Below are 24,138 nucleotides of genomic sequence, written 5' to 3' on the forward strand. Positions count from 1 at the left end.
AGGCACGATCTTTGTTGCGCAACTACGTGGAAAGTGGGAGGAATGGAGCTCCATTATCCTTTAATGAAACTAATTTCATTTCATCTTATATCTATTATTTAACATTAATTATTTAACATAATAGTGATTTTATTTGTTGTACATGTCCTCAAAAAGAGAACCTTGTTGTTTAGGGGGTATCAACAGAATAAAAAACAAAATATTAATCATACTCCAAAAAAAGAAGAAGATACAGTTAAAAAATTGTTTGTATTTATTATATTCTACACCATCTATACTGCTGACATACCCACTCATCTAAACACACAACTCACAACCTATGTCATTGCAATCTTATAAACACACTCCAATCCTATCCTAGCAACAGAAACAATCCAATGACATGAACATCATTACCGACTGGTGCAATCAGTGGCAGATCAGGTTAAACTAACAAAAAAGCCAATGAGTTAAATTTACGCTCAAATGTCAAACCTGCCTACCAGTGAACGTTAACAACAAGTGTCCACGAACCAAGTCCGCTACCTTGGGCTTTATTTAGATAGTAGACTTACACAGAATACAAGATTAAAATGGCAAGAACTTAACAAAAGATACAGACACTTAGACACCTAGTGGGACCAAAATCACCACAAAGCATACATAACAAACTAACTGCTTACAAAATACTCATCAAACCTATTTGGGGGGGCGTCAGTGGCCACAACGGTTTGGCGCTCATCACTGTAAGGTGAAGGTCCTGGGTTCGAATCCAGAGGCCCTGCATTCGAACCTGACAAAAAAAAGACCTATTTAGACATATGGAGTCGAACTGTGGGGCTTTGCCAAATCATCCAGTATCCAATGAATTTAATCTAAAGTTCTCCACTGTATCCTCAATGCTCCCTTCTATGTCACCAATCAAACAATTCATAAAGATCTTAAAATGTCTTTCATGAAAATCTTATCCAAACATCTTCTTCAATGTCCACTCTAAACTATCCCTAACTGTAACCCACTAGCCCTAACTCTTTCCTCAATGTCTCACCAAAATCCTCCATGCTGTTTAAAATGACAATGGCTTTGTGACCTATCTTAATCCACCCAACTAAATAAAAAAGATTTCCAGCACTGGTTGGTTTCTCTACCCACTGCCTCCTGGTCTGATAGATCAGTCAGATTTGTATATAACTAAACTAATTCCTCAATATTTTTACAGATAGCAATAAATCAAATAAAAATAAATTATTTTAAAAAATTAGTACATGTATATTGGAATTGTACAGGACTATCAATGCTGTATTGTAAACATGATACAAAAACATGGAAGGATTAACTTATGTTTCAGCCATAATCTCATTAGATGGACTTTCAGGTGAGATCTCTGGTACAAAACACTCATAACTGCCAGATATTATTTTATGTGCACTCTAGCTTGGAAGAAGTTGCTTGGTAACAAAAACTTCTTTAGATCAGAAGCTGATGTCTGGCTGAAGACTAGAATGTGGAACACTACAGTACTCTCAGTACTAATGTATGGTCATGAGACATGGACATTGGACCAAAAAAACAGCACATTAATTGATTACTGTTGGGATCCATCCATTTATATTAGAATTGAACAATCTTATTGCAGAGTTATAAAAAATCATAATTTGCTTATTTGGAAACTGACATAAAATAATCTCAAAATACTTTCTTCTGCAGCTAACACTGGAAATATTGAACTAAGATTTAATGGGAGTATGAGAGGATTTATCATTGTGACAGTTTAATTTGAAATATAATCTATGAAGGAATTTATTTTGAACAGTTTGAAGAAGTTTTATATCAGTGTAGTAGAGCGAATTCGAGATGGTTGAGGAATATTGAAGAATCGGTTGAACAAGTGAATTATATAGATGGACATAGCATGAAGGAGTTTTGAACTGATAGGTACTTTGGATGATGAAGCCAAGCAGTTTAAAGGGGCAATTTTTTATTTCTTGTAAATTTAGCTTAAAGATAAGATCACTACGCTAATTTCTCTAATATAAGATACTCTGGTTCACAAGCTGTATTTATAAGGGTGGAATAACTTATACCATTTATAAGGGTGGAAAATAGGAGATTTAAGAAAAAGTGTTAGTAAAACATTTAGAGTTATTTAAGAATAGTTTGTTAGTTTAACACCAGTCAGAAAGATTATTGAGAACGTTTTGTAAATTGATGCAATCTAAGGCAGAATAAATTTTTGTATATGTTTTTAGGTTGTCAGCAAATAGAAGAAACTCGGTTCCAGATAGAGCAAGGTGAATATCACTAATGAGGAAGAGAAAGAGAAAAGGACCAAGACGGGAGGCTTGTATTACACCTGATAAATAATGCATCAGGGAATGAGTGAAAAATTTGTTCCTTTATATTCAATAAAAAAACTTTTTATGATTTCTGCGGTGGCAAGGAAGTACATAAAATTGGAGTTTACCAAGGATTTCTGAGGAATCTATACAATTATTAATTAATTTGAAAATAAAAACCTTTTCATCTCAACCAAGACCTAACATAAAAAGAATAAATAACTGAAGTAATTAATTAGACCAATAAACATAAATGGATTAATTTGCAATACTGTTGATTTATTTATTACTTCTGTTTCCTCATTAAAACATCAGTTATGCAAAGCAAAATAATTTTATTTAGTTATAAAAAGTTAAAAATTTACTATGTATGTAGTTATAATGCTTCATCATATTATTTTTATATTTTTTTATAATTCCTGCTCGTTATAATTAAACAGACAGGGTATTTAATTAAATCTTTAAGTTGTTTTATTTATCAGGATTTTATTGCCTTTTTCGTTCATGTATAGCATAGTGTTTTATTCTTTATTAATGTTGAGTTAGTTATAAGCATTGTATTGTATTTTTTCCTTAGTTTTCCCTTAAAATAAAATAAAAAAATAAAATTGGAAAAATATATATATTTTTTTAAGAATATTGACTTGTGTCCTTTCTTCTTCTATACAGATGAAATGAGTTGAAATATGAGATGAAAGGCAGACAAAGGTCTAATCCAAGGGCGTACTTGTGGAAATTTGGCAAAAAGAAAATCATTAAAAATTTTAAAAAAATAAATAAAAATATGTTTCTGTGATTAAAATATCAGTTAATTAAAGCATAATAATTTTATTTAGTTAAAAAAAGATAGAAATGTACTATGTATGTAGTTATAATGCTTTATCATATTATTTTTATATTTTTTTATGATTCTTAATCGTTACAATTATACGGACAGGATTTTTCATAAAATCTTTGTGTTGTGTTATTTATAAGAATTTTATTTTCTTTTTGATTGATGCATAGTATAGTGTTTTGTTCTTTAGTTAGCTGAGTTAGTTATAAGCATTTTATTATATTTTTTCTCCTTACTTGTGTATACTTTTTTTTTAAAGAAATTGGTTTTTGATCCCTAAAATAAATAAAAATATAAAGAAAAATAGTATCTTATTTTATAGTCGTTATAATTATACAGACAGGGTGTTTAATTAAATTTTTATGTTGTTTTGTTTTTCAGGATTTTATTACCTTTTTCATTGATGTGTAGCATATTGTTCTATTATTTACTAATGTTCAGTCAATTATAAACATTGAATTGTTTTTTCCCCTTACTTGTGTATACTTTTTTTTAAGAAATTGGTTTTGACCAGTACAAAAAATAACAATTTAAAAAAAAAAGTTTTTTTAGAATATTGACTTGTGATTTTTCTCCTTAACAGACGGACTGAGTTGAAACGTGAGATGAAAGGCGGACAAAGGTCTCATACAAAGGCATATTTGTTGAAATTGGGCAAAAAGAAAATCGCTACAATTTGAAAAATAGATGTTTCCGCTATTAAAACGCCGGTGTCGCCATCTAAAACATGTTAGAGCCAATCTGTTGTTTTGTTTCGTGTTAAAAGTTATAATGGCGGATCTGCTCCGGTAGCGAATAGCAAATAGGGTTGCTTTGTCGTTGTCTCGGCCCATCTCGGTTCTGGCCCATGTGGAGCCCGTTTCACCGTCTCTGAACATTTGATGTCGCCCGTCTTCGCCCCCTTCCGACTCGGTTCAAGTTCCGCTCAGAGCTCTTCTTCGTCGCCGTGAGAAACGAGGCGACGGCACGCGCTTCGGCTTCTCACCGTTTTCAATTTCTCCAATTTCCGTTTCAAACACCCAGCCCTTTTCTCAGTTTTAGGGACCCGTTCCCACTTTTCTGTCAAGTCGTCCACCGTCTCTCGTTCGGTATCTCGACATGGCCGACCTGGACGATTTCTTCGCAAAGAAGGACAGGAAAAAGTCGAAGGGCAAGAAATTCGCGACAGCCGATGAAATTGCGAAAAAACTCGAAGAAACAGGGAAGAGGACGGAAAAGCTGAAAAAGGAAAAACTCCAGACATCCCAGCTCGGCAGTCAGGAGGTCGACGAACAAGGAAACACCGTTCAAGTAATTATCTATTTTTATTACTTATTATTATTAATTAATTAATTTTAAATAGTTTTGTAATTGTTCCTTTACTTTCTATCTAATCTCGTACTCATTCTCGATCCCGACATTTCCGGTCAGTGTCCAAACCCCAATGTCAAACTTTATAGACGGTTTTAACCGAGAGGCGAAATTTTCCATATGGTCCTGATCCACTTTTAAAACTTTATGGCTGTAAAAGCTTCCCTTAAAGAACGCCTTAATATTTAAAAGGGTGAAAATTTGGAAACAAGATTTGTGCTCATGCTAGACAAAACACGCCGCCTTTACAGATTTGTCGGAAGAATTTACAGAACGTAACCTATAAGCGGGGAAGTATTGCTTTCTCTTTATGAATAAAGACGACGATTAATTCATTACAACGTCAATTATGTAAAATATTCTCTCTCTCACATGTCAAAACGTTACCGACCCCCTGACTTTCCTGTTTAACTTTTTCTTTTTTTTAACATAAGAGAATTTAACCCGACATGATTAACCACATTGAACATTTAAATATGGCACATGGAAGTCAAATGTAAATGACTAATTGAGACAAAAATAGAAGTGTTCTCAGAAAAACTATTATTTAAAAAAAAAAAAAAACTGAACTTTTTGAAAAGAAGTGAAAGTCGCTATTCACTTCTAACATTGTTAAAAATCTAATGTTTTCAATGTTCATTTATTTATTTTAAAGGTACAAATAAGGGCTTTAAGGCCCCCTTAAATGTAATTATAAGAGAAATAAATTAAGTTTTATAAACATAATGAAATAATAAAAACAGCAATAATGATAATGAAATATACAAAACAATAGTGACAATAATACATTCTTTAAAATATTAATTATTTATAATCGAATGATGAAACCATATTATGAAAGAAAAGCAGCAAGAGAAAAAAAGGAAACTGAAAAAAGAAAAGGAGATGATTCATGTCGTTTTTACAAGCTCAGACGCCATGGACCTGAAACAAGCGAGCGAGGAAGCAGAGCGTACTTCCCGGAGAGGCAAATTCCTTAGTCTTGAGGTCTTGACCCTGCAACTCTGAAGGAGCTACAGTTTTAGAGGAGTGTTGAAGGCTTGGAATATGGTTGGTGCGTTAGATTAAAGAATGTGGGTCAAAAAGTTGACACATATTGAGGATATTCATTTGATTTAATTTTAAATATGTATACTTAAACTCTAGTTTACAGGCCGTTAACCTACAAGTTTAATTTGTTCCAGGACTGAGCTCATAAGTCAAAATGCTCGTATCTTGAATCAGTTTTCTCAGAATGCTTATTACTTTACAACCTTGACTTTTGTTCCAAAACTGTCTTACATTTTACATTCCTATCCCGGACGAGGGCTCAACACACCTTTAGCAATATGGCAGGACCTTTCCTTTCATTTGTTCATTATTGTGTGTCCTGGATTTAAGGGGAGGATGTCTTTATTTTTAGCTTGTTGAATTTGGTTTTTCAATTATATTAATCTTTCAGTAAATGAGGGATTGCCTTATTTTCCATTAAGGCTGTATTTTTAGTTTTGTATCTACAAATCCCTCAATTCTACCAAATTTACTTGAAAGATACAGTACATGCCCATTAATTTGGAGTAATTCATTTTGTATTTATCAACATTCTAGATCTATCAGTGATCAAAAGATTGTACCTTGATATAGAGAATTTTATTGTGTGCTATTTTTCTTTGTTCAGCTTTTCAAATTTAATAACTTAATCATATTTATTTTTTTAATTTAGGATGAAGATGAATGGAGGGAGTTTGAAGAAGAGAAGAAGGATTATAGCGGACTTAAAATACAGAATCTTACTTTAGCCGAGTATGACAGCATGGACGAAGGCGGTTCTGGAGGTGAAGGTATTTTTTATAGTTTTCCATTCACATATTGATTCTTTAAATTAATTATGGCATTTCCAGGGGAAGATGAGGGTGGAATGGAGGAGAACGAAGCGGGAGAGCTAGTGCCTAAAAAGAAAAATGGACCTTGGAGAGTCGTTCCGAACCCGGCCGCAGGCGATGACGGGAACACAGAAGAATCCACACCGAATCAAGCTCCGCCACCGACTCAAAACACAGGGAGCTACGTTCCACCAGCTTTGAGGAATCTTGCATCAAAACAACAACAAATGCCATTCAGTATGTTAAAAAGGTTAAAACCATATCAGTTTTATTTGAACAATGTATTTTATTAATTTTAGATGCATGGTTACGACGAAAAATAGCTCCCGATGTTAGAAGTGAAGAACTGTTTCCTACTTTATCAGCTGCCAATACTCAGGAATCAGCCGTTTCTTCTTCTTGGGGAAAAAGGTTAGTGTAATTTCAATTTAAATTATTATTTTATTTTATTGAGTTTCATTTGAGTACTTTAAATTATTATTTTTATTAACGATGTGTTTTTTGTTTAACAGAAAAGGCAAAGATGAATTTAGTTCAGGTGCAGGTGGATTTGAAGAAGTGAAAAATTCTAGGTCGCATACAGCTAAGTATGAACCATTTCTCACTGCCCCTGCCAGAGGAGATTCGTTGGCATTGGGCAACAAGTTCGGAGCTCTTGACAGCGAATAGAGCTGATTCCACACCGGCCAGACATAATTTACCAATTGCCTCGGAAAAAAAAATCTTGTTTCTCCCTCATGTAACTTTTTTTCTGGACATTTATACGTATCAAGCAAAAGTTCTTTGGTTCTAGTTATTTTTTATTTTGTAAGAGCAAAAAATTGAGTCTGGTTGAAACGACGATTGTTAAATAAAATCCTCAATTAAAAATGTTTATTTACAAATAAAAGTCCTACATCAATGTAATAGTTTATTGTAGGATTAATTGTGTAATATATGCATTTAAATCATACACGTGTATATATTTTGTTAACGAAATACGATATTCATCAGTATGACTGTTTTTTTTTTCTCTCTCTTATTTATGTGTACTGGATCACATAACTAAAATGAGATAACTGTAGAAGGACACAGTCGAACATTTATTTTCAAATTTGCTATATATTTTATTTTTCTTTCTGTTCAAATGTATTTTGCCCTGTTCTTCATTTTAAAAAGTAATGGGATTTTCAAAATTTTTGTTTGATGAGAATGAATTTATTTTCTATGATCATTAAACGCTCAACATTAAACAAACAACAGCACAAACAGATTGATGTTTCTTAAAGTACTTTTTGAGATTGAGACTTGTTATTCCCTATATATATATTATTATATTTAAATGTGTATAAAATTGGACGACAGAAATAAAGGAGGATGAAAGTTGTTTTTAAAAGAGTACAATTTAATAAAATACATGACATCATCAAGCAGATTTTGATTCAAAAGTTTCAAATTTTTTTTATAAATGAATTTATCTCAAAATTTGTTGATATCCTTCTATTTTTTTTATTTTCAGATCGAAATGTTTTATATAAAAATGTTCTGCTTTTCCCACTTCAATTTTGCAGTTGGCAGTGATAGATAAAATATTTTATTTACTGAAAGCCCATCTGTAATAGTAAACATTTTGTTCACTCTTACCCCAAAGCAGTTATCACCTCTATGATACACAATATTTCATTCCCCAAGTGTCTATTATAGGGATTAGTTTTTATAGGAACCGGCCTCTTTATGACCTTTGCACCGTGACCCATATTGTTTATTGTGTATCTTCATTTTTTTAATGTAGAGCTCCTCATTAAGCTCGAGGCTCTTTACCAGACCCCAAAGCTTTTCAAAGGGCTCCCATGTGTCCTTCAGGCCCTGGATTTGGAAGCTCAGCACTCAGCCTTCAGAGGCCTTTGCACCAACAGAGGACGCGTTCTGCTGTTTCTTCTTGGCAATATCTGCACAGACAAGAAAAAAGTGCAGAAACAGCCACTTTATATATGTCAACGGAGTCTGCAGTGAAAATTTAGCAGTCCAAATATTCTAATACTAAATTTAGTAGTTATGCTGTTAGTTTCTGTGATGGTCCTTTGATTTTTTTTTTTTTTTTTTTTTTTTTTTTTTTTTTTTTTTTTTTTTTTTTTTTTTTTTTTTTTTTTTTTTTTTTTTTTTTTTTTTTTTTTTTTTTTTTTTTTTTTTTTTTTTTTTTTTTTTTTTTTTTTTTTTTTTTTTTTTTTTTTTTTTTTTTTTTTTTTTTTTTTTTTTTTTTTTTTTTTTTTTTTTTTTTTTTTTTTTTTTTTTTTTTTTTTTTTTTTTTTTTTTTTTTTTTTTTTTTTTTTTTTTTTTTTTTTTTTTTTTTTTTTTTTTTTTTTTTTTTTTTTTTTTTTTTTTTTTTTTTTTTTTTTTTTTTTTTTTTTTTTTTTTTTTTTTTTTTTTTTTTTTTTTTTTTTTTTTTTTTTTTTTTTTTTTTTTTTTTTTTTTTTTTTTTTTTTTTTTTTTTTTTTTTTTTTTTTTTTTTTTTTTTTTTNGAGTTGAGGAATCGAAAGAATCAAACTGGGAGTCCGGGAGTTGAGGAATCGAAAGAATCAAAGGAATCGCAGAGTTGATGAGTCGCCAAAAGAATTGAAGAGTTGAAATCCGACACCGGGAGTTGAGGAATCGAAGGAATCAAAAGAATCGAAGAGTTGAAATCCGACTCCGGGAGTTGAAGATTTTCTTAGAAGAATCAAAAAGAGTTGTTACAGGAAAAAGAATCGTCCGGAAACGTATGACGTATCCGTCCCCTCCAGTTACCTGAACTGAACCGCAACTCACTTAAAGGAATCGATTGGGGGATCGATTCTTTTAGATGAGTCGATTCTTTTGCCCATCTCTACAGTATTGGGTATCACAGTCGAGGGATTGTATACATACAATACTTTCTTCATATTATTTACAATTAAAAATACTCCGGCAGAACCACCAGTATGGTTACGACTCAGATACCCTAACTACACAGCTACCGCAGTCTCCTTCCTACGTATTTGTTTTAACATTAGTTTAAAATTATGTTCAGCTGAATTTTCTTAAGACTGCACACCTACTTCACATTCAATTGAAAGAATTGTTTGCCAGGTACTCAGGTTCTTTTGTCATTCTATTTCTTAAACATGTAAAATTTAAGTTTCACTATTGGAGTAGTAATTGATCCTGGCGTTTTTGAAAAAAACAACACTTGTATGTATGTCGGGTTAAAATGCAGGGCCGCTGGATTTGAACCCGAGTCCTTTACCTTACAGTGATGAGCACCGTGTCAACACCTAAAACATTGCAGCCACCAATGCTGCCTCTTCTCTAATGTTTGATTGCAATTAAAAGCTTTCATATTTGTTTTTGTCATGAGTGTTACAATTTATGGCATATTCGTTTTAATAACCAAACGCAAACATGAAATGTGTAGAGATTAGTGACCGTTAATCTATAGTTATTTAGATATCGTGAGATGCGGTCGGGAGTGATGTAGGTTTCAGAAAAACATTTTCTTTATCGTNACAAACACTTTGAGCCCTGAAGATGATCTCAATAAAAGATCGAAACGTTGGCACGATAAAGAAAATGTTTTTCTGAAACCTACATCACTCCCGACCGCATCTCACGATATCTAAATAACTAGCAAACATGAAAGTTTATTTTTGCTGGGTATTACCAATATGTTATTCGATATGATCAATATTTGCACAAAGATTGTCTCTGACTGTCCCCTGCAACGGCTTGACCAAAAAAGTCTTGCGCGAGTGAAACATGCTGATACTCTTTGCAGTGTAAATTTGTTCTGATATTTTAAAGGTAACATAATATTTGATTGGCTTTATTGCTACAACTGTAAGTCTTTATTCTCCTTTTTCCTACATCTAATATGTGCAATATAGCTTTGAATCTTACCTTTTACATGGAATTTTCTGACTTATTTGCAACTAAAATTTGGATAATTGAAGAAACAGTCGACAGTTACCCGTAATGGCCAAAGTTTGGCCGCCAAACTTTCAAAAATTAGTTCAGTGGCATGTCTTCTTGCATACCGACCTCTGTTGGAGCATAGTCGTACACTCTTATCATTTTGCCCGGGAATATGCTGTTACGTTATAATTGTTTGTTTTCCTGATAAACTTTCATTATCTCTCTGGTTCAGTTTACCTTTGTAAGAAAAAATCACAAACGTAGATTTTTTCCGTGTAGTTCCTGCAGTCCAACATGAAATTGAACCTCATTGTAGCTATATGTGAGAGCAGAGGAATTGGAAACAAAGGGAAACTACCATGGAGGCTAAAGTACTAATTACTTTTTTAACATTTCTCGTGCTTTCGCCAATTCCTCGCTGTTTTGGTCTATCGGGCATCCCACCATCTTCAGTACTGAGTATGTCCATGGCATCAAGGATATAATGCAGGGAGAGGCAGTCTGACAGACCAAAACAAGCAAGGAAAAACCGAACTTCAGGTTTGTCACCCAGCAGACCTCATATCTGATATGAAATATGAACTTTTTCTGTAGTGTAAACTCTTTTAAGTTTGTCTTGCTAACTTGAAATTAAATATAAGCGATTAATGTATCTTTACTTCATACTCCAGTGGGCTTCTTAGTCCACCTTACATTGTCATCTACTTAATAGTAAAAATTATATGATTTGTGTCAAGAAAAAGTACATACATATGAAAACAGCTGAAAGTAGTGTGAAACATGTATTGTAAAATGGTTTGATCCCTTGAACATGACTCCCAATGGGTAGTTGGATGTTAAGCTCTCCTGTATGACAGGAATCACTTTATATGTCCAATTATTATAATTTTATTTAAATAATTTTATTCTTGTAAGTGTACGTTCACATTCATATGTTAATTTTTTACTTCATAGGAGTGAAATGGAGTACTTCTCAGAAATAACGACAGCATGCGACAAGCCGGGTAAGATAAATGCTGTTCTCATGGGAAGAAAGACGTGGGATTCAATCCCGAAAAAGTTCAAACCACTGCCACGACGATTGAACGTCATTTTATCACATTCTCTAAAGTACGCAGGAAAAAAAAAGAGGCATATACCTTTTCATTGATCACTTTTTGTCTTTAGGAATGAGGATACTGACAATGTTCTTTATGCACAGAGCTTCCCCCAAGCACTTGAAAAATTGAGCACCATGCGAGAAAAATTAAACAAACTGTGGGTCATTGGTGGCCTTATGATTTATAAAGTACTCTTTTTTTTAAATATAAATAATTTAAATGTATTTTTCACAAATAACTTGTTTCAGGAAGCTTTGGAACATCCAAGTTGCGATAAAGTTTATTTGACTAAGATTTACAAAAATTTTGAATGTGATACATTCCTTCCAGAATTACCTCTACATTTTGATGTTACCAAGTAGGCAAATAAATTATAATAAACCTAGTTTTATATTTTTAATAAATGCTTTTATCGTTTATTTCAGAGACGACGCAGTGCCTCAAGGTATGCAGGAAGAGAATGGAATTCAGTATGAGGTTCTAGTTTATCAAAACCAAAACCAAAATAAAGTATGAAAATTTGTGACTACATGTCTCAGATTTTAATATTTACATACTCTTATCAAATTACTTTGTTGTTCTGATATTTACCTTGATTGCCTCTGTTCATCCTGGTCAACGTTTATCACTGTTGGTTGAATTATTAACAAAATAACTCACAGTCACTGAGAATAAGCATGCCAGGATCATAGGTGATCAAGCTCATAAGCCTCACAAACATCATATTTCACAAATTTTGATATATCAAAATTGTTTTAGCCCAACAAAATTGTTATTTTTGTATGCTTTTTCTGTAAAGAAAAGGGTTCAAAAAGTTTGAGTGAGAAAAAGAACTAACAACTAAAACAAAAAACTTTTGGAATAACATGTAATGGTTAAAGGTACATAGTTTGTAGCTAAATTTCTTCATCGGTTATATTAGTACTATAATGCTTACGACAAAGTGTGATAGTAATAACTTTAACTGTTCAGCATTTGTTTATTTATTTTTTTGTCCTTAAATCCTATAGTCTGGAAAATATCAAAATAAATTTCCAAAAAATATGACGGACCGGTGGTCACTTTTTAAAATTTCTCAATAGCATAAAATAAATTGCAACATACAACATTCAACCACACAAACTCATACATTTTCCTACAGTACCTGCTTAAAATTAATTAATTATTCCCCCCATATTGTTTACAATGTATGCATTTTGTACTAACAGTTTATTTATAAATTAACAAAATAAATACGAATATTGAAATGTCAACAATTCAGGAAAGACAAAACTGTTTTCAAGAACAAATCAGTCTATGAGAAAAACAATCTTAACACCTTTGGCTATTAATTTAAAAATTGTAATTGTTTTGAGGTGGCTAAAAATTCATTCTAATAAATTGAGAAAACATTTTCTTAATTATAAATTCATTGCATATGGTGTCTTATAAAATAAAGTCTCAAAACAGTATGTAAAAACACCAAGTATTTTTCTGTGCTTAGAGTAAATTTTTAGAATTTTTTCATGTGTTTAGAATAGAATGTTATATTTAAAATTAATAATAAAGTGTGTGCACTAACCCAGTGTTAAAATTACAAAAATCCAACCCACCAATATTTTGCCTTTTCGTATATGCAGCAATAATGTGAGCATTAAAACATATACCATGTAGATACTGTAATTTTGCCTTTGGTCCCTCAAAGATACCCTTTATTCCATAGAGAGAGAAAAAGCATTTTACACGTAACATTAATATTAAATTTTGAGCAATTCTTCGGCCATTTATTATTTCAATTTATCCAATAGACAAATAAAAAATTTCAAAAAGTAATTATTTTACTCCTCTCACACAAATAACCGAGGATTTACCCAATTAAAATGAAATATGTACTGAGAAGCAATTAACAGTTTTATATATATTAAATAGATCTACGATGGCCTACCTGGAAAAAGGTTTACATTTTCAATGAGTACTGGACTAAGTACAAGGACTTTCTGTTTGATTAGAATTTGAAAACATAGCCAATGTGAACGGTGACCCTCACATACGTGATATCCAGCATCATATAGCAATTAATTATACTTTTAAGTCTAGAACGGATTTTCGCAGATAATGCTTACTGGTTCATTTTTAAGATTTATTATAATATAACATTTTTGTTAGAATATCAAAAGAATTCCCTTCCTCGATTTGGACCAATGAGTGTTTGTTTGATGCCAACAATTTTATAAATGAACTACATAGTGATATGAAAAGTGAACAAAGTCTACACACAAAGTTTTTTTTCTCCCAAGAGTAGCCCTATTCTTCAGATTTAATAGTAATACAATTCTATCACCATAAAATCATTTTTGCACACAATATGGCACATCTAAGTTGATTAGTACAGAAATATTTTAGTAAACAAGCTCAGTATCCAAGACTACCAAAAGAATACACAGAACATTTAAACAGAGAAATTAAACCACTCGACACACTACAAGTGAAAATATCAATGTTCAAAATGTTATATATAACTCAAATATCACATTGTGATAACAGGCTAACAAGTATCTAAAAATATCACATATAGTTTTACAAATTAACATTATAAAATAACTTATAGATAATATCATTAAAAAAAAGAAACATAGTTATAATTATATGCTTATTTTGTCATTCATAAGGAGAAATTAATAATTGCATAGTTTTTAAAACGGCTTGAAGGGTTTAATCAATTCTAGAGTACATCAGAATTTAGTTGTTGAGTGACTTCCCTAGCCAAGTCGTTAAAAGTGTCTTCACAGTCAAGATTGAGACCATCATCAAAAAGGTTAATTGTGCCTTCAAATAAAGGAGGGGGTTGTGTCACTGGAATATGATTCATGTCAAAATTTGATTCTATGTTTGAAATAGTTTGTACCGGTGTACAAGGATATGATTTTGAATTAGTCATAAACCCGCTTATAATCGGATCGGAGGTTTTTGAACAAGTTGGTGTGTTAGGATATGATCTTGATAATTTGGGATCGATATTATTGATTATGTTTAAAATAGAATTTAAATTATCTGTACCAACTTGATCAACAAGGAGCGAACTTGACGACTCGTCGATGCCTAACAGATTAGAAGAATCTGTGTCTAAATCGGTAAAGTCGGTGACATCACTGGGCACAGGTGTGATGTGCGGTAGATCAGCTAACGTTGGAACACTCTGTGATCTTACAGTTTCGTTGAACTGGTTCATGTTCGAATAAACAGGTTGAATTTGTTGTTGCGGCACTGGTGGTGGGAGTAGTTGAGCCGCTTCTTTTCTAGAACCTTTATACAAAGGCGAACTTACTGAATTAGACCTCTGCACCATTTTATGTGGAGAGGAGAAAGTTTTAGATGTTGGAGGGGCAAAGGGAGAACTAGATATCGGTGAGATAGGTACGAAGCTAAACTTTTTCTGTGAATTTGGGCTTTCAGGTACAGTCTCAAAAGAGACCCTTCTTCTGGCACATTTGTCTTCTTTATTCCTTTCCAGCAACATCCTCAGTTGAGACACTTTTGGTTCTTCCTCTGAAGACTTTCTAAAGTAATTCATAAGTTCTTCTTCTTGCTCCAGTGAATTACCGCTTTCCAAAAATTCCGTTTCCCTCCCATTTGCCGGCTTTGGCTGCAAAGGTTTCTGCTTCTTTACTGACTGTGAAGATGCATTGTCCACAACCTTTGGGATTTTAGGGAGTCTCGGAATCGGAAGTTTGACACCTGATGGTCCTGATTCATTATTTTCTTCCAATCTCGGTTTCTTCCCACCCGCTCCTTTCTTTCCTACCGACAAAGGAATTGTGGATCCTTTCCTACCTTTACATCTTTCAGGAGGTGTTTTTGTTGAGCGATTCACTAACTCATCCTAACAAATACAATTAATAGTAAATAATTAAATAATAAAACAAAAGCAATGCAATGACTTACATCCTGCTTCCTTCTATCAGTCTGCAAACATTTATCTTCATTTGGTCGACAAATTTTTGAACTCATCATGAATGTGAGCTCTAAAACCATAATAAAAATTAATACAAGGGTAAATGTATTACCCTTATTATAAATACTTACCACTAGAAACTGGGCAATTTAAATCGTTTGACCCTTCCGAAGAAGCGCTAGAAGTCAACGTTTCCTTGCAAATACTCTGTGCTAATTCAGGTGAGAACTTCCCCTAAAATTAGTTTAACAATTAATAATCCAAATAGTAATTTTAATATCAGATAAATTACTGTTATTTTTGGGAGCTGGGGTGATGGCAGTGATAGTCTGTTTGTCATTCCTGAATAACAGTATCTTGAATTGCCACGGGTTCCAAGCCTTCTAGGCCTAACACTTGGGTAAACCTGTTTCATCACTTTTCCAAAGTCAGCAGTGGATAAATGTTTGACTTTGCTAGCATTACAGAATTCCCTGTTAACAAAACGCAACGATGTGATTATGTTTTCGCTCTTATAAAAAACACTAGTGACAAATAGCTTACAAGTATTCATTATAAACATCCTGTTTAGGAAGTGATGTGTGCTTGTCTTCTTTTAGGTGGGTTTTAATCCAAGCTATCGTTTGGCTAATCTCTGGCCTACTTCCTAATGGATTTGATGGCCTGGAGAAAAAATATTTAAAAAATCCTTCAAAATTGACTGTAAACCACAGGTAAATATCTTACTGTTTAAGAGGATCGGGATATTCCTTCCCAGTTGGGAGCTTCAGGTATAGAAGTAGCTTTTCTAAAGGTGATAATTTTGATATCTGTTCCAAAATTAATTCAACATTTCTCTTTGACTCTTGCCTGTAATTTAAAAAAAAAAATTATATATTTNTATATATATATAATTTTTATGTATGTGTGGGTATGTATAATTCACTTGTGCTAAAAGGTAGAATGACATTTTTTTTAAAGAAACACTGTTTACCTAACTATATATATTTAATATTTTAACCAATATTTTAAAAGTTTAATTTTAAGTTTTGTTTGCCTTGTGCAACTGGACATCAGCCACAGTTTTAAGTTAACATGACCAGAGCTTTAATTTACAAGAAATGGAAAGACAAGTCCAAATCTACACTGTTACATAAGTCTTACATTATATGTTTAGTCTAAGATTTGATTTCACTGAATGTTTATCACAAATTTTTGTACTGTATTAATGTCCTTTTGCTTCATAAATATTTATGTTGCTTGTAGAAACAAGAAAATAAGAGGTGAAATTATATTGGGGCAGTGGCTTTTATAGCTGATTGAGCAGAAATCCCTGAGGTTCCGCATGAGTTGAAATGTAAAAATCATTCTTTAGTCATAAACTCTATTAATAATTGATTCATACACACTTTTGGGCCAAATTCCACATAAGTGTCCAGCATAGATGTGTCACACCTAATTGAAGGGCGCAACTCCTTGGCTCCATATAGAGAGCGTGTAGGGATACCACCCGATATGAAAATTGTGCTCTTGAGCACAGCAACAAGTATCTGGGTCCCCTGTTCCAATTCTTGGAATGAACAGGGTTGTTTTATTGTATATAGTAATGAGTTTTTTTTGCCGAGTTTCAACCTTTATTCGGGTCACCATCAGGGCATAAAGTATGGTGCTATTCTTGAAATGTCATAATGGTTTTGTGGAAAATAGTTGTGAGTATTGATATTGTTGCGTACCCTGGTGTGTGTTGAGAGTGCACGTACATATCAGTGTGAATTTGTAGTGAGAGGGTCAATGGTAGAATATTGAGTACCTCAACAACCTCAATTAGGTCAGTTATACGGGGTGTCCCAGTTCCTTCTGACGAAACTCAGGGAATTGATTCTACTCTTCGTTTGGAGCAAAAAATGCCCAGGAGAAAATTTTCGGAAAGTTCTTTATTTTGAAGATATTCGTCAATTTAGGTTTTTTCAACTTTTCACTACCTTACCACATAAAAACGCTTACAACTTCCAAAATGTTGAGACTAAAACAAATCTAATTACACCATTTGAAAGAACGCTAAATTTGCTGTAAGATACTTCTATTTGCAATACTCTGAATGACATAAAATGTTAGCCAATATCAGTTGGAACATGTCAAAATTACAAAATTTAAAATTGTGGTCATGATTGCACGTTCTACTGAGGTTACAAAAAAATACCTACAACTTGTCAAATTTCACAAAAACTTCTTCATCTAATATGCTTTACGTTGATATATCCAGGTTTTTAAATAACGTTCTAGTAGAGTTGAAAAATAACAATTGAATGTTCAAAAATGTGAGCTAAGGTAAATTTGAAGGGGGGGTAGAAATAAATCAATTAGAACTCACTTTGTAAAATAAAAATGACACTTGTTTGACCGGTTAAATGAAAAATGCTGGATGGGATCGAAGTTTAAACAATAATCATCACAGAATGTATCAGGTAGGGTGTGTTACCGAAACATGATTTTGTTTGCACAAGTATTTCTTAAAAATTATGAACCTCGGCCCTCGCTCTTATCAAACTGCAACAGAACGCTACTCTTCCGTCAGTCGAATTGAATGTGTTATATGGAGGTAGAAGTTATGCCGCATTACTATTCAAATCAAGAGTACTGAGATATGATGCTGGTGTATGGGTACTGTAACTGCAGAAGTACTGCGGCAGTGGTGGAGTACGCTCGTCGTTTTCCTAGCCATCGAGTTCCTAGTAAAAACACTGTTGTGTCGACTTGCCAAATACTATGGGAGACGGGTGCCGTTCCAAGTAGAAATTTCAGCAGTGGACAACATATTAGAAATATCCGGCAGGAAGATGAAATTATTCAAACATTTGCGGAGGATCATCGACACAAGCACAAGGAGAGCAGCTCTTCAATTAACATTCCCCACAGTACGGTGCATAGGACCATACCATGACACCCCTTTACAATTGCTGCTTGAACGAGATTGGGAACCTCGCATTCAATTCTGCCAGTTGTACCTCCAACTTCACAGAGATCCACAATTCGGGAGTAAAATTTTATGGACAGATGAATCTACGTTCACACGGGATGGAGTTTTCAACTACCACAATTTGCACACTTGGAGCCACGTTAATCCTCACGGTGTGAGACAATCTGACTTTCAATACCAATTCAAAGTCAACGTGTGGGCTGGAATATTAGGTGACAATCTTCTTCAACCCATTGTGATTCCCGACCGTTTTAATTCAAATGCATTTCTTCACCTCCTTCAACATGACCTACCTACTGCATTGGAAAATGTTAATTTGGCGCAAAGAATGAATTCATGGTTCCAGATGGATGGCTGTCCTGCTCACAGTAACAATGCTGTGACACATTGGATGATACAAAATTATGAGGAAAAATGGATTGGCAGGGCTCCAAGGAGCCCAGACTTAACACCGTTAGATTTCTATCTGTGGGGAACTTTGAAGGTTAAAGTCTATTCGTGTCAATAGAAAACAGAAATCAGCTGGAGCTGCGGATAATAGAAGCTTGTGACAGTGTTAGAGGAAGTAACCAACCAATTGCGAGGGCTGTAAGTTCAGTTCGTCCAAGAAGTCAGTTATGCATTCGAGAAGAGGGAAAACACTTTGAGCATTTCATCTGAAAAGTTCCTCCTTTGTTGTTAGGTGCTTGCTACAAGAAGAACCATTGCATTTTATTGTATGAAGCTTTCTGGTATGGTTTTTGTGAGATTACAGATGTAATTTTTATTTTACAAAGCGAGTTCTAATTGATTTATTTCTACCCCCCCCCCCTTCAAATTTATCTTAGCTCACGTTTTCGAACATTCAATTGTTATTTTTCAACTCTACTAGAACGTTATTTAAAAACCTGGATATATATATCAACGTAAAGCATATTAGATGAAGAAGTTTTTGTGAAATTTGACAAGTTGTAGGTATTTTTTTGTAACCTCAGTAGAACGTGCAATCATGACCAAAATTTTAAATTTTGTAATTTTGACATGTTCCAACTGATATTGGCTAACATTTTATGTCATTCAGATTATTGCAAATAGAAGTATCTTACAGCAAATTTAGCGTTCTTTCAAATGGTGTAATTGGATTTGTTTTAGTCTCAACATTTTGGAAGTTGTAAACGTTTTTATGTGGTGAGGTAATGAAAAGTTGAAAAAACCTAAATTGACAAATATCTTCAAAATAGAGAACTTTCCGAAAATTTTCTCCTGAGCATTTTTTGCTCCAAACGAAGAGGGAATCGATTCCCTGAGTTTCGTCAGAAGGAACTGGGACACCCTGTATAATAGGTGAAAATGATTATGGAGGAATATCGACTACTCCACCACCCTGAGTGAATAAAAAAAATGTATTTAAGAGTGAGAGAGAATATGAATGAGTTTGGATTTAGGAAGATTGCAGTAGGGCTGTAAGGACCTAGCTGTTGGTATTCGGCCAGACGAATAAGGCTGAGGTCTGACACCTGTGGGTAGGTGATACTCGAGGCTTACCAGTAATTTATTATAAATTACTAAAGTTGAAATTGCCAGGGAACTACGAGAACTAATAGGCTTAACTCTGTACTTATATGTTATGTTTATGTATGTATACATATGTATGTGTGCAGATTTGAGCTTATATAAATCATTAATCTATTAATAGTAATAACAATACACAAATTTGATGGTAATTCTATTCTGAAAAACAAGAAGTTCTAGTACATTAAGTATCTACTTACTTCTAAAGCTCACAACAAAATAAATAAATCTCGGAAGAGGAAAAATGCTCCTGGATGAAATCCCAGGTCATCAAAAACTGAAGGAAATTAATTAGGCAACTGATTCGGGGAAAAAACTGCAGTATTCACACCTATCAGACAAGAACTACAATCAAGCACAATGCTGAGTCTGCTGAACATGGAACAACATAAATAAGTAGAAAAACAGAACCACAACATGACCAAGGATGTCAAGTATCTTTCCCTCAACTGGAATTGAGAAAAAACTACTGTGCAATCCTTGCCTTTTAAACTACTCAGTGAGTTTAAAGGTGAGTCAAAACCATGCTGACAGATTAGAACAGACACATTAGAAAATTTACTACATAAAGGATTTTTCTATTCAGGGGATCCTTCCTTTTTCAGAACAGTTACCAACATGGAAGATTCACTTTAAGTGTATCTAAACTTTACTTAGAGGACAACATCCTAAATAACTAAATAAAGGACAAGGACACCATTGTCTCATCTTAAAGTCAATCGTCCTACATTCTTAAATGGTACAGAAAACTGAGTAGGAGACAGCAGATAAGTTTTTTTAGGTAGGATAAATAATGTGTGAATTTTAACTTGATTTTAATTATGATTAAAATTTTATTTAATTATTTAATTAATTAAAATTAAAATTAATGAATTGGAGAGTTTTTGTGATTTTGTTAACTTCTCCCCTTGCATCCAATCTTATAATCTTTCAAATTTTGTTTTCATTCAATTTTTTCATGTAACATGGCTCCGACCTGCCCAAGACGGAAAAGGAAAGAAAATAAGTGCTTGATTTGTACGAAACATCTGGGAGACCTGGTGTAAAAACATTAGTTGATAGATAATTAAAGCTTAGAGCAAAATGTAAGTAGGAAAAATTTTAAAAGATGGTAAAGTCAAATGTGCTTATAAATGTACATATCTGAACACATACACAGACGGTTATGTCAGATGATAAATATCTATCTTTAAAGGACACCTTCTGAAAGAGGCCAAAAATAGTTACATAACTGTAAAGAAATATTACATACAAAATGAAGCAAAGAAATTATTGTCTTACAGAAGTCCAACTACACACTAGGTGTACTATTCTCAATTAAATTTCAAAGTCTGTGCCAGGATTCGAACCGAGAACCGCTAGCATGGCAAATAATTCAGAATATCACCTGTAAAAAAAATGGTTAAAATTGAGAGCGTAATGTGCTGGCTTTGACATGAAGCAGATTTTGGTTTTTTGAAGTTGTTAAAAATTTTAAATTATGGTAAAGTCATGAGCAAATGTGATTCTAAATCAACATATCTGTACATATAAATACAGTTATGTGTTATCTGATGATAATTATCTTTTTTTAGAGGACACCTACTGAAATAGGACAAAAGTAGTTACCATGAAATAAATGTCACATACAAAATGAAGCAACGTAATTCCCATCTTACAGGAGGGCTTAACAAAGCACTACACATTTGGTGTTCCGGACAACGGTCAAGCCACTTCAAAAAGTTCTTTCATACTATTCTCAATTAAATTTCATGGTATGTGCCGCAATTTGAACCCAGAACATTAGCATGGCAAACATATCACCCACATCAGAATATCACCTAAAATTAAGGCAGTAATTTACTGGCTTTGACAAGATGCAATTTTTTGTTTGTACCAGCAGAATCAGAGATGTTAGATCTTTTGTACTAAGAAGCATTAGCTGGGATGTTCAGAAATCCATTGACAATACTAAAAGAAATTAACAAGGAAAATGTGCTGAAATTCCTAAAAATGTACTAGTCAAGGATGCTGTTTAATCATTTAAAACTCCAGACCTCAAAAAAGTCAGGCGTAAATCCATCAACCAGACAGGATAAACAATTGATTTGGGTACAATTGATGAAAAGATCTAAATAAAAACCTCAGAACTCAAAAACGTCAGGTGTAAATCCATCAACCAGATAGGATAAACAGTTGATTGGTTACAATTGATGGGAAGATCTAAATGAAACAATACATGTCAATACATTTCAGATAATAAATTTGAGAATTAATGTAAAATGTTTCTGTATCTTTAACTTCTTTGTTAAATACCAATTTTTTTTTATTTCCATCTTGGGATAATTTTTTTATATATATNTTTTTAAATTGTGTTTAACTTGTTTCCTTTTAAGTTTGGATTGTGTAGTGTACAAGCTGAATGAAGCCTTGTCATTGCAAGATTTATTTTTGGTCACCTCTTGGAATGCCTACTCATGCTGTTTGTTGTCTTTTAAACTTTGAAGATGAAGTGAAGACACCATTTAGGATCTTCATCTCTGCAAAAACACTTTGCTCAATAATATGCAGTGTTTATTTTGTTTAAAAATCAGTAATTGTGACCATTTTTACAGTGAACGTTCTTGAAAAAAGAGATGTGTTTCTTATATCTTACAAGGCTTTTAGAATGAAACAAAGATTTTTTCTTTTTAACTGCATAGCCTCATTTTATTGTTATAAGGCTGGGGTTACAAGTTTAACTGGTCATTTATAATCAAATGCTGGAAAACACGCAGACAATCGGACTTGATTTGTCAATGTCAAGATCGTGACCTCCAAACGTGTTTGGAGTTAAAATTCCACAAAAATTCCCCGAGCCTTTTTTTAGCAGTAACGTTAGAGAATAACTGTGGGTCTGCCTTACTGCAAAGATCTGTTGACGAGGCCGGCCAACTGATCGGAACTGGAAAAGACGGTCTGTTGGATTTCCTCCTTGACAGGGAACATCTGCCTGAGGTCAAGGAAGGCCGGGTTGCAGGCCTCGATCTTCACCTTGATGTCGGCCGACCCGCTTTCTGCAGAGTCCCCGCCTTCGGCAAAGCACTGATACTGCATTCTACGAGTCAGAAGGTCCGTGAATACAAGCCAAGACGAAAGATCGGGTATAAGCGTCGTAAGTTTAAGCCCTTTTCACTGGCAAGTAGCATTCCCGGGTCATCCAGCCGTCGAATGGACCTTCCCTCCGAGAAGCGAGATGGCCCGAGTCCCGCGAAATCCTCTTCCACCGAATAACTCGGCCGAAATCCTCTCGACCATCGACCAGACAGTCGGCTGTGGACAGAGGACCCCCGAACCACATTAACTACAGCTGATCCAGCTGATCTGCCAATCCTGCAAAGCATCAATAACGACATATCGACAACAACATCGATGATAATAAAAAGTACACAATATCTTCAGTTCAACTCAAATTAACAAAGAAAAAATAAAATCTTAAACTTATAAATGAGATCTGCCACTAAAAAACATTTAAATTAGCAAATTATAAAGAAAATAATTTAACTCTAAAGAATAGGGACTACCGATTGATAACGCTCGAACAATTTAAAGGATCGATTTTTGTTTCATTAAAACCCGCAATTTAAATTTGTGACAAACTTGAAGAAAAATGTTAATGTTAGACATGCAAGTTTGTCAAAATGTTTGACGGTCTTTGTATACCATGATTAATGGTAAATATTAAATATCACACTTTTTTCACACTAACTGAAATTTATTTCATTTTACAAAAAAACAGCTTTGTTGAATTAAGCATTAGATGATGTTTAAGATCAAAGTAGATAATCCAGGTGCAATATAAGTTGAGTGAAGACCCAAATTAAATTACAATGGTATACATTGGCTCGTTGTCAAATTAATGTTGGTTTTGCTTAGTGAAAAGCTCTGTTCGGCTAAAACATGATATACATGTGTTGAGTATGCATTCATTTGTGTAGACCCAGTATAAAAAAGCTTCCAAACTTTCAGTGAAATAGAAGCAAACCTTTTAAATGAAAATAATAAGGGATTAAATTGATTATCAATACGTCTTGCAACTATAAACTTATTCAATACAATGTTGTTTTTTTTTAGTCGATCTGAAAAACCTGAAAAATCTTCTTAGTAATGTGGTATGTATTTAGAACATCGAAGTAAACATATTTGTCCATCATTCCATCAATTATAATTTGCCAACTCCTTTATAGCCTATGCAGCACCAAACAGGCACCCCATTCGCCCCCAATTTTAACTGTTGATAGAGTATTCTTGAATTTAAAGAATACTCTTGCTTCCACCACATTATTTCTTTCATTGGACCCCAGTACATTAAAT

At 33.3% G+C, this 24,138-nt stretch overlaps 3 protein-coding genes across 6 annotated transcripts; 2 read left to right on the plus strand and 1 right to left on the minus strand.

Annotated features, from left to right (window-relative positions):
* The first annotated feature begins 3,889 nt into the window (after positions 1 to 3,889).
* LOC106672206 (protein CDV3 homolog) lies at positions 3,890 to 7,614 on the plus strand. 2 transcript variants are annotated; one of them, XM_014403431.1, is made up of 5 exons: positions 3,890 to 4,440; positions 6,203 to 6,320; positions 6,381 to 6,599; positions 6,662 to 6,773; positions 6,875 to 7,614. In XM_014403431.1, exons 1-5 carry the CDS (start codon positions 4,249 to 4,251, stop codon positions 7,029 to 7,031), a joined length of 798 nt encoding a protein of 265 aa, XP_014258917.1. In that variant the 5' UTR covers positions 3,890 to 4,248; the 3' UTR covers positions 7,032 to 7,614. The 2 variants fall into 2 exon arrangements, with proteins under 2 accessions (XP_014258917.1, XP_014258918.1); XM_014403432.2 differs by having other exon boundaries at positions 6,203 to 6,314.
* A 1,252-nt stretch (positions 7,615 to 8,866) lies between these two features.
* LOC106672207 (dihydrofolate reductase) lies at positions 8,867 to 11,938 on the plus strand. Of its 3 annotated transcripts, none has more exons than XM_014403434.2 (5): positions 8,867 to 9,446; positions 11,223 to 11,378; positions 11,436 to 11,556; positions 11,617 to 11,726; positions 11,794 to 11,938. In XM_014403434.2, the coding sequence occupies exons 2-5, from the start codon at positions 11,230 to 11,232 to the stop codon at positions 11,882 to 11,884; spliced, it is 471 nt and encodes a 156-aa protein (XP_014258920.1). In that variant the 5' UTR covers positions 8,867 to 9,446; positions 11,223 to 11,229; the 3' UTR covers positions 11,885 to 11,938. The 3 variants fall into 3 exon arrangements, with proteins under 3 accessions (XP_014258920.1, XP_014258919.1, XP_014258921.1); XM_014403433.2 differs by lacking the exon at positions 8,867 to 9,446 and adding an exon at positions 10,250 to 10,639; XM_014403435.2 differs by lacking the exon at positions 8,867 to 9,446 and adding an exon at positions 10,252 to 10,808.
* Positions 11,939 to 12,219: 281 nt separating this feature from the next.
* Positions 12,220 to 23,161, minus strand: LOC106672204 (probable serine/threonine-protein kinase DDB_G0286465). The gene is made up of 7 exons (XM_014403426.2): positions 22,691 to 23,161; positions 16,026 to 16,148; positions 15,843 to 15,962; positions 15,592 to 15,772; positions 15,431 to 15,533; positions 15,290 to 15,369; positions 12,220 to 15,227 (listed from the first exon to the last, which is right to left on the minus strand). The coding sequence occupies exons 1-7, from the start codon at positions 22,879 to 22,881 to the stop codon at positions 14,070 to 14,072; spliced, it is 1,956 nt and encodes a 651-aa protein (XP_014258912.1). The 5' UTR covers positions 22,882 to 23,161; the 3' UTR covers positions 12,220 to 14,069.
* Positions 23,162 to 24,138: the final 977 nt, after the last annotated feature.

This window comes from Cimex lectularius, unplaced genomic scaffold (genome assembly GCF_000648675.2).
Source record: "Cimex lectularius strain Harlan isolate CLEC.00 unplaced genomic scaffold, Clec_2.1 scaffold17, whole genome shotgun sequence".
In the NCBI taxonomy this organism is placed as follows: domain Eukaryota; kingdom Metazoa; phylum Arthropoda; class Insecta; order Hemiptera; family Cimicidae; genus Cimex; species Cimex lectularius.

Excerpts from the sequence above, each read along its gene's own strand:
- LOC106672206 (XM_014403431.1), top strand. The coding sequence starts at position 4,249 with ATGGCCGACCTGGACGATTTCTTCGCAAAGAAGGACAGGAAAAAGTCG. Across the intron at positions 6,321-6,380 it reads AGGCGGTTCTGGAGGTGAAG|GGGAAGATGAGGGTGGAATG; the intron begins GTATTTTTTATA and ends TGGCATTTCCAG. Across the intron at positions 6,774-6,874 it reads TCTTCTTCTTGGGGAAAAAG|AAAAGGCAAAGATGAATTTA; the intron begins GTTAGTGTAATT and ends TTTGTTTAACAG.
- LOC106672207 (XM_014403433.2), top strand. The coding sequence starts at position 10,563 with ATGAAATTGAACCTCATTGTAGCTATATGTGAGAGCAGAGGAATTGGA. Across the intron at positions 10,640-11,222 it reads AAACTACCATGGAGGCTAAA|GAGTGAAATGGAGTACTTCT; the intron begins GTACTAATTACT and ends TTTACTTCATAG. Across the intron at positions 11,557-11,616 it reads GTGGCCTTATGATTTATAAA|GAAGCTTTGGAACATCCAAG; the intron begins GTACTCTTTTTT and ends AACTTGTTTCAG.
- LOC106672204 (XM_014403426.2), bottom strand. The coding sequence starts at position 22,881 with ATGCAGTATCAGTGCTTTGCCGAAGGCGGGGACTCTGCAGAAAGCGGG. Across the intron at positions 16,149-22,690 it reads CTCGTCAACAGATCTTTGCA|GCAAGAGTCAAAGAGAAATG; the intron begins GTAAGGCAGACC and ends TTTAAATTACAG. Across the intron at positions 15,963-16,025 it reads TATCCCGATCCTCTTAAACA|GCCATCAAATCCATTAGGAA; the intron begins GTAAGATATTTA and ends TTTTTTCTCCAG.